The sequence below is a fragment of the Elephantulus edwardii genome, unplaced genomic scaffold, assembly GCF_000299155.1.
Source record: "Elephantulus edwardii isolate Elephantulus edwardi_28Jun2011 unplaced genomic scaffold, EleEdw1.0 scaffold00024, whole genome shotgun sequence".
Classification (NCBI taxonomy): Eukaryota; Metazoa; Chordata; class Mammalia; order Macroscelidea; family Macroscelididae; genus Elephantulus; species Elephantulus edwardii.
The window spans coordinates 15,130,568-15,139,704 of record NW_006399774.1 but is presented as its reverse complement, the minus strand read 5'-3'; the positions used below and the strand labels follow the sequence as shown (position 1 = coordinate 15,139,704).

The following is a 9,137-nucleotide window of genomic DNA, read 5'->3' as shown; positions in this document are numbered from 1 at the left end:
CATTATTAAATGTTCGATTAAAAGCACGATTAAATGTTCTGGAACCACTGAGATATAACTAGTCTCATTTAGCACTGGTTAAGTGTTGTTGAGTCAAATACAACCCAGAGAAAGCTTTGCACAAAAGACCTAAACTTTTTTTTCTATGATTAACCTCTTTTCTGTACATTTATGAGTGAATGAGGTGGTAGGTTTTTAACACCACTGACTGATAGGCTTCTGACTCCTAGGACGCGTTTGGTGTGATTTCCCACCCCGGATGTGGTGGAGCGAATGCCTTGTTACTACAAGCTCTCACTATGAGGCAGTATCATCCTAATAGCAATGGGGAGAGTTTGGGGGTTTGGGTTGTGCTGATGGAGCCCTAGGGTAGTGTAAGCATCTAAACACATGCAACTGCTAGCCAAAAGGTTGGAGGTTCAAGTTCACGCTGAGCCTCCTCAGTAGAAAGGCCAGTGATATCCTCCTGGAGCCTCGGACATTGGCAGCCCTGGGGAGCATGCCCTCCTCCACACACACTGGACCTTTCCAAATTATTGAGGAGTATTGATGTCAATTTGAGGACTAAGGGGCATCTGATTCAGGCCATGGTCTTTCTGAGCACTTTCCATGCATCTGAGTGCTGGACAGTGAATAAGGATGACAGAAGAATTGATGCCTTTCAGCTGTGGCATCAGAGATAGAGCACTGAACATCACATGGACGGCCAGAAGAACACGCAAATGCATCTTGGAAAGTGGTAATTGGAGGCAAAGATGATAATGCTTTGCCTCACATATTTCAGGCATGTTGCTAGAAGAGTCTGTTACATAGAGAGGGACATCATGCTTGTAAAAGCAGGTTGACAAAGGAGAGGAAGACCCTCAACCAGGCAGATTGACACCCTGAGTGCCACCATGGACTCTAGTGTGTCAGGAAGTGTGAGAACAGCACACAAGATTGGATAGGATCCAGATCTGTTGTTCAGGGGGGTTGATGTGGGTCATACTCAAATCGACGGCACCTAACGACAACAACAGAAACCGTGGAAGATCACAGCATGACGTTGAGTTCATATGAGTGACTCAGCCAGGCTCAGACCTTCCTCTGCCGGCCTTGTCCCCTCTGTGGCCGCACTCGGTGGCTGTGCTGTCCGTCCCTCTGTGGAACCACACCAGCTCCCCAGTATTGTGTGACGTTATCTGGTCATGATTTGCTGTCATTGCGTCCAACAGCTATACTCATGTCCTGACTCTGTATCAACTTTGGTCCTTCTTGTGCTAATTCACATCACACTTTTCATCATACTTTTTGCACACTTGAGAGATCACAGTGCGGCAGAAACATAGCTTTTATGTTGTTGTTGTTGTTGTTGTTATTGTTGTGTGCTGTTGAGTCAGAACTGACTCATAGCCGACCCTCCAGTGGGTTTTCAGAGGCAGTTAATTGCATGGGAGGAAATTTCCCATCCTTCTCCCACGGAGCAGCTGGTGGATTTGTACCGTGTGCTTTCATATGTACTCAGAAACCACAAAGTCTGGTGACTCATTTTAAGCCAGTGATCTACAAAGGACCTTGAACTACCTCTGACGGCCTTGAACCAGCTTCCTTATGAAGGAGGTCTCATCTGGGCTCATGCCTTGTTTCATGTTCTTAGATTCCAAACAATATGTTTTCCCGCAGTCAAACTGAAACGATAATTCATTGAAACAGACACTAGCCTTTGCTCCTCCTCCTGTAACCCCCTTTATTGTCTGGATGTTTCCTTCTTCACTTGCCTCTTAAGTGGAGGAGAACCTGGCTTCATTCCCCAAAGCTCAGTGTCTGCTGCCAGCTGGAAATGCTTCCGTATTGTGTGAACATCGTGTTTTATAAGGTTAACACCATTGATCTATGCCCACTATTACCCTGCATTTTCAGGGCTGAGTCTTTCCTAATTCCTTCACACCCCACTTCCACTCCCCAAACTCTGTTATCCAAATAATTTCTTCCCCTTCTCACCCTCCGCCCTCCTGCCCACCTCCCTTTCCCCTTTTGGACATTTATATACATTTTAAGTTATCCTTCTATATACATTTTTATATATAATAGAAAAACTCCTCTATCCACTGAATATTATTTTTCTATTTCATTGAATTCTAATGTTGTTGTTGTTATTGTTGTTATGTACCACTGAGTCACCTGCAAGTACAGCGACCCTATGTACAATAGCTCTGAACCCTGCCCTGTCCTAAGCCAGTCTCACTGACTCTGACACACATAATCCCATTGTCCCAGTTACCATGTCAATTCATCTCATCCAGAACTTCCTCTCCTGTGCTGTCCCTCCACCCTTCCCAGTGTGATGTCCTTCTCCAAGGACCAGTCCTTCCTGGACACACGCCCAAAATATGTGAGATGAAGCTTCAAAATCCTAGCCTCCAAGGAGAAACTTAGTTTCACCCTCTCCAAGACAGACCTATTTGTTCTCCTGGTGGACCATGGTATGTACAATACTCTTCTCCAGCACTACAATTCAAAGACATCAATTCTTCTTCTGCCATCCTTAGCCATTGTCCAGCTCTCTCTAATTCATAGCATGTAATCGCAAAGACCATGGGCTGGGTCATGTGAGTTCTATCTAATACATAGCTGAAAAGCACTTTCTGATATTACTCAGAACCTTAAGTGATTCTATAGTATCACATTTGGTTAGCTTATCAGTTACATTGTACAAAGTCAAGTATGTGTCAAACACAATAAGACACTAAATGGAACGGGTTGTTGTTGTTGTTGTTGTTACTTGATGCTCACCTGGAACTGATTTATAGCTGATCTGCGGCTGGTTTTCAGAGGCTGTAAGTCACCCAAGAGGAGATTGCCCATCTTTCTCCTCAAATGGAAAGTAGTAATTTTCTTATGACCTTTAGGACAAACCAGAAAAGCAGGAATGTACAAGGCTTTAAATAAAGTTAAGGTCTCCTAAAACAAATGCTGTTAGTTTCCTAATTCCTCATAAATTAGTAGAAGTTCTCTTGCCAGCCTCCTAATAGTAAAACCGAGACCCTGCGGAAGCAATTACTGGGAAATCAGACAAGAAAGAAATGCATGAGCGAGGCAACTGGTTGGAGGGAGTAACAGAATCCTGCTAAGAAACTTCAAATCCACCTGAGTCCGCACATTCTGGGAAATTCCACCAGGAGCCAGTCTCTGCGGGAATCATACTAGAAGCCTCCCCTTCTCCTCACTCAAGACTTGCTTTCTGAGCCCCAGAAGCAAATAGTGACTAAATTTAGCAAATGGAAAGAAAAGAGGCAGGATGATTCCAAAATAGGTGCCCCTTCATACCATGCTGTCAGCCCTACTCTGTGTGAACCCAGGTGTAAGAACTGAAACCGCAGATCTCAGCTAAAACTCAGGCTTGACCATGTACAAGCTCCGGACCTTGAGAAAGTGCTGAAACTGTTAATAATACGTGTTTTCACAAAGCGATTCTCCAGGATTAATGGAGTAACATTTATGTAAACACAACACCACTTGTCCCTGTTCTGTCCATTCTGACTCAGGGCGACCCCCCAGCACCAGCAGGCCTGCCTGGGACGGAGGGAGAGGATTCCAAGGCTGAAACTGTTGCCAAAACCAATGTTTTTAAAGTATTTTCAATGAGCATGACAGAGATCCATGAGGCTGGCACAGAACAGGGCAAAGTTCAGATCTGTTGTTTGTAAGTTCACTGTGAGTTGTAGTTGACTTGACAGCACCTAATAGCAACAACAACATTTGCAATGAATAAATCATTCGTTGTACAAGATTCTACCATGTAGCCTCCAACCTCATGTCTGTCAGGAAGGGAGTATTTTCCAACTGCCATTCCTCCTCCTTTGTTTCCAATTGTCTCAGTAGCACCAATTGTTACTAATGCATCTGGACTGTATATACCATGAACTGTCAAGTACTAGCAAGTCTGTCCCGGATTTCCATGCAACCAGAGTACTCCTTAGAGGCAAGGATGGTGACATTTCATCTCATACTTTCAGCATGTTGTCAGGAGGGGACAGTTTTGGAAAAAGCCATCAAGCTGGGAAAGATAGAAGGTCAGAGAAAGAGAGGAGGAGGCTCAATGAGATGACCTGGCACAGTGTCTGTAACAACGGACTGGAGTGTACCAGAGTTTGTGAAGATGGCACAGGATAGAATAAGGGTCAAGTCCGTTGTTCATAGGGTCGACCGTACCTAACAACAAGGTTCACCACAGAACGCTGCCACATCCGCCCCTGGGGAGTGTCTCATGGGTTCAAGCTGCCAACCTTCCTGCTGGCAATTGTTTAACCACTGTGCCAATGTTTGTATCACAGACCCTCTGCCTCTGAGGTGATGCCAACTCTTGGCCTCACTCCCTCGGCTCCTGATGCTGGAAATCTTAACAGGAGCAGATGGCCCTTCCTCCTCCCACAAAGTGTCTAGAGGATACGAACTGCCAACCCCAGAGTTAGTAGCTTGATCTGTTGTTCACTACACCACCAGGGCTATGATTGCCCATAAATGTTAATCCCTTGAACCTCAGCTAATTTACTCTGAACCCATAGTCAGTAAAAGAGCAATTGCTACAAGAGGACATCACGTTAGGTGATAGAGGGTCAGGGAAATGAGAAAAGTCCTCGATGGGACGGCTCAGTGACACTTCAGCGAGACCAAGGGCTTTGGTGCAGGATGGCCTGTGAGCTGCTGTGTGCGACTTAAAGTCACCAGAGCTCAGCACCGACCCAACAGCGACTAACAATGACCACAAGCCTTTCTCAGCCCAGATACAGTACGAGTCAGCGTTGAAGAATGTGCTCCCTACACAAAGCAGCCCACCGTGGCCATTCCTAGTCTATGAACTGTGCCCAGTAATGCTGACAGAATGACAACAATTCATTACAGGAAATAGACTTACGTTTTCACAGTAACGTCATGAAGAATTAAAGTCATCCGTTCCCCCAGCTCCTAGTCTATGGATTTTACTGAGTCAAATAAACCTAGAAAAAGTACTGTTTACATTAGTCACATGACAAAAATATTACTGTTGCTTGTTGCATGCCCTCGAGTGAGAACCAGCTCAGAGCTGACCCTCCAGCGGGTTTTCAGAGTCTGTAGGTACATGGGAGGAGATTGCCTGTATTTCTCCCATGGAGCAGCTGGTGGGTTCGAACTGCCTGCTTCGGGGTTGGCAGAGCAGTGAAATAACGAGGAATTAAGTCATTGTCCATAAAATAGGACAGCTGTTTACTTAAGCAACTCTGGTGGCCTAGTGTTAATAATTTGTGCTGCAATCCTGAAGGCGCACGGTTCAAATCTACCAGCTGCTCCAGGATGAGCAATCTCCTCTCATGCGATTTCTGCCTCAGAAAACGTGCTGTCAGGTCAGCTGTGGGTCTTTTCCACCTTGACGGCACACAACAACAATGAAATAGAAACCATTGGTTTACCAACCCTCTGCAGAAGAAGTAAAAAATGACCTCAGATTTTATTTCTTGTTTAGAAATTGTAACTTGAGAAGTTCGTAGTGTGCTTTATGACCATTTTTGGAGTCTCTCCACACTGCTAGGCTGAGTTTGCTCTCAGATGCAGTTTTTAGAATACCCAAAGCAGCTGTCGCTGGTCGGTCCCAGTGCCCATCGGCCCCTGTGTGCGGAGGGAACTGCCACGTAGACTCTTCAAGTCTGTGACCTGTAAGAAGCCTGTAAGGTGGCCAGGCCGTTCTCCCAGGGCACCCCTGGGTGGCTGCATGTTAACTGATTGCACCCAAGCACTCCGACTTCTGGACTGGAGTTTTCTCAGGGGTGCGGCAGGGTCTGCGAAGGAGCCGCTAATGCATCAGCGTGTCCTCTGCCGCCCACAGGTGGGTGCATGCACATGAAGTGTCCGCAGCCGCAGTGCAAGTTCGAGTGGTGCTGGAACTGCAGCCTGGAGTGGAACCGCACCTGCATGGGCGACCACTGGTTCGATGCCTAGTGCCGCCACCCGCCGTGTGCTGGGGGCACAGACCCGAGTGTGTCCTGCTTGTCACACACACACACACACACACACACACACGCACAAATTCTTCTCACACTGATTTGACACCTAGCACCATCGTCAGCCGTCTGCTGGGAGACACAGACCCATGTGCGTCCTGCCTTTTACACACACACACACACACACACACGTACACGTACACAAACGCACATACACACTTCATATTCTCCTCACACTGGTCTGACATCTGGTGCCGCCACCGGCCATGTGCTGGGAGACACAAACACGAGTGTGTCCTGCCTTTCACACACACACACACGCACACACTCACACTCTCACATATGCATGCGTACACACACACTACACACTCTCCCCACAGTCACACAATTGCAGTTTCTATGGCACACACCCCTGTCCCTTTCCTCAGGTGCCTGAAGAACATCAGAGCCCAGAGCGAGACACTTCTCCAGACGTCAAGTGCGTGAATGAGGTCAAGTGCGAGGTCAAGGGCAGTGCACATCCCAGAGTCAATGCAGAGCGCACCTCTTGTGTGGATGGTCGTTGTCGAGATAGGCTGAGCCAGGCTGACAAGAACACAGAGGGACTTCTGGGGGCCAATCCCATGCGCCTGACCACAGAAACCATCAGCAAGAAATCGTTGGTGGACAACAAACAGTCTGTTTGCTTGGTCGGGGGACGGGGGTGGTTTAGGGGTTGGGGGCACTGTTGACGGTTCTGCCAGGTTGATGGTGATGGCTTCACCAAACTCATTGCACAGCTTTAAAGGAAACGCTTTCATTCCCGTAGCAGAGCATGTCCATTCTCAAAGGGCTGTAGGTGCCCAGCGGTGCTTGTTTATCCCAAAGAATTTGCCTTTGTAAAGTCACCGAGGAGGGATGCCTCCCACCAGCCTAGTGAGAAACCAGCCAAGTTACAGCAAATGGTGAATGTTCTCCTGACAGGAAAGAAGTCAAAACATACGTGCTTTTCATTCTGTTTAATTCTTTGCAATTCTGGAAAGCAATCTCCCCCCCATAAAAGTATTAGAAAATGTACAGTTTTAAATATATATTTTGCAACTCAGGGAATTAGCTAATTTATCTGGCTTCACAGTGAATATAATGAGAGGTCTTCAAGGGAGAGATGATTTTATAATGATTCCGAATGTTAACAAACGTGCAGGTTATTAAATCAGAATCTTTATGGAGCTGGTGCTCCCAGGGCTGTGAAAATGAACATAGCCCTGGCTCTGGCCCTACCCCTGGCTCTGGCCCTGGCCCTGGCCCTGGCCCTAGCTCTGCCCATGGCCCTGGCTCTGGCCCTGGCTCTGGCCCTGCCCCTAGCCCTGGCCCTGCCCCTGGCCCTGGCCCTGGCTCTGAGGAGCATTGAGGCCACTGCCCACCTGTGCTGGTTCCTGGTCTCCGAGCACCAGGAGGCGCTGTGCATCCGTGGGAAATTTCTGAGGCTGTTTCTTTGGCTGGCTGGCTCCAGTGTCCATCAAGTTCCCGGCGTGCTCTGAGCGCTGATGGTAGATCAGAAGGGCACAGATGTCAGTGTTGGCAGCTGTATTTGCTGCCGCCCAGCCTGTAGATGCCAAAGCCCAGGAGCTGTCTATTGTGGGCACTGAACTGCCCATCTACTCAGGAAGATCATCTGCGTATCGAACATCAGAGAATCACCAGCACAGGGATCAGGGCGTCCACAGCACGGCTTCTGTCGGTAGACATTGAACAGGAAGTCCTTGCTTGGGATGGTCTCAGAAAATGTCCCAAGGTCACGTCATTAAGCAGTGTCTTCCCTCTTTTTTGAAAGCCTCGGTTCGTCTTGTTATTTCCACTCTCCAGTGTTTCTTCTCCCTTCTCTGCAGACACAGGTGAGGTGGGTGCTATAACAGCCACATGTGCATCCAGGGCTCTTTGGACCACCTGTCAGAAACCCCTCCCACCACAGCATGGCCCAGGAGGCCCCACCTACTGTCGTTAGTGTAGGGGAACCCAGAGATAGAGCAGAGAGAGCCTGTGTGACAGGAGATGCCAGACGGTGAGGGGGACCAGATGGGCAGGCAGGGGCCACCCCAGGGACAGGTGGCAGGTGCCTAATCAATCCCTGTCTTGAATCCCCGACAATCTCCACATTGGCAGCTCCTGATGTGACAGGTCGGACAGCTCCCACCTGCCCCTTGGAGAGTATTCCAGGCTGCAGCATCCGCAGCTTTCTTTGAAAAGCACATCTTCACTCTCACCTCCTCCCGAATGTGTGTGGTTTGTTGTGTTTGCAGCACTCGGACAAGCTCTCCACACACCCCACACCCCACCCCCCAAAAGATGGGTCAGGCCACTGCAGACGTTTCTAGAGCCGCTGAGGGTTCCTGGCTAGTCTTTTTCTTGCTTGATGGTGGCCTTTTATTTTTTCCTAGAATAGAATGGTGAAACTTGAAATAAAGAGAAAACAGCCACTATTGATGGGCATGAGTCACAAGCAATATTCTTTGAACATAAGCAATGTAACTAAGAAACTATGTCAAGTGGGCAGAAATGGAATTCTTGTAGAAGAATCTGGATAAGTCTCTGGAATTTGGAAGATCTTTGACAACTGTATCTGAGTTTGGGCAAATTTATCAATAAAACCATTGCAAGAGCTTGTGACTCTGTCTTTAGAGATGTTATTTGTTTTGTGTTTTTTTTTTATCTTATTTCTTTGGTAAAAGTTTACATATCAAGCTAGATATCCACCTGACAATGTCCATACAAATCATTCCCTAACATCAGCGATATTTGTGTTGGCATTTTCTTCCGTGTATCTGGTTGTTCTGTGTCTGGTCCTGTAATTTCCCTCTGATCATCTCATCTTTTGGTTTTGAGTAATTGCTGAACTTTTAGGTCTCGTACTGATGGAGTGGAACTCATTCTTTTTAAAAAACAAACAATTCCCACGTCCCTTCCCCCCACCCCCCACCCCTAGTACACTTCTCTATGCACCCTTAATTCTGGATTCCTGTGCTAACCATAATACTCAATCATATATCACTTCTAATCAGTTCTTTCCCTCATCTGTTTCAATATACATAATTTATCCAGTTTTTTTTCTGTCATACCCCCACCCTGATGTCATTTAGAAGATTAAGTGTACACATTTTTGGGTATAATTTGTAATCTACTTTTAAATAATTTAATATAATCTTA

The 9,137-nt window shown here is 47.0% G+C and overlaps 1 protein-coding gene across 1 annotated transcript in view; it reads left to right on the top strand.

Moving 5' to 3' along the window:
- Positions 1–7,474, top strand: part of PARK2 (parkin RBR E3 ubiquitin protein ligase) — a 1,426,764-nt gene extending 1,419,290 nt beyond the window's left edge. The window contains exons 12-14 of the mRNA XM_006882824.1: positions 5,840–5,946; positions 6,383–6,612; positions 7,177–7,474. Of these exons, the coding sequence (XP_006882886.1) occupies positions 5,840–5,946; positions 6,383–6,612; positions 7,177–7,474 (635 nt within the window). The remainder of the gene's footprint in view (positions 1–5,839; positions 5,947–6,382; positions 6,613–7,176) is intronic.
- Positions 7,475–9,137: the final 1,663 nt, after the last annotated feature.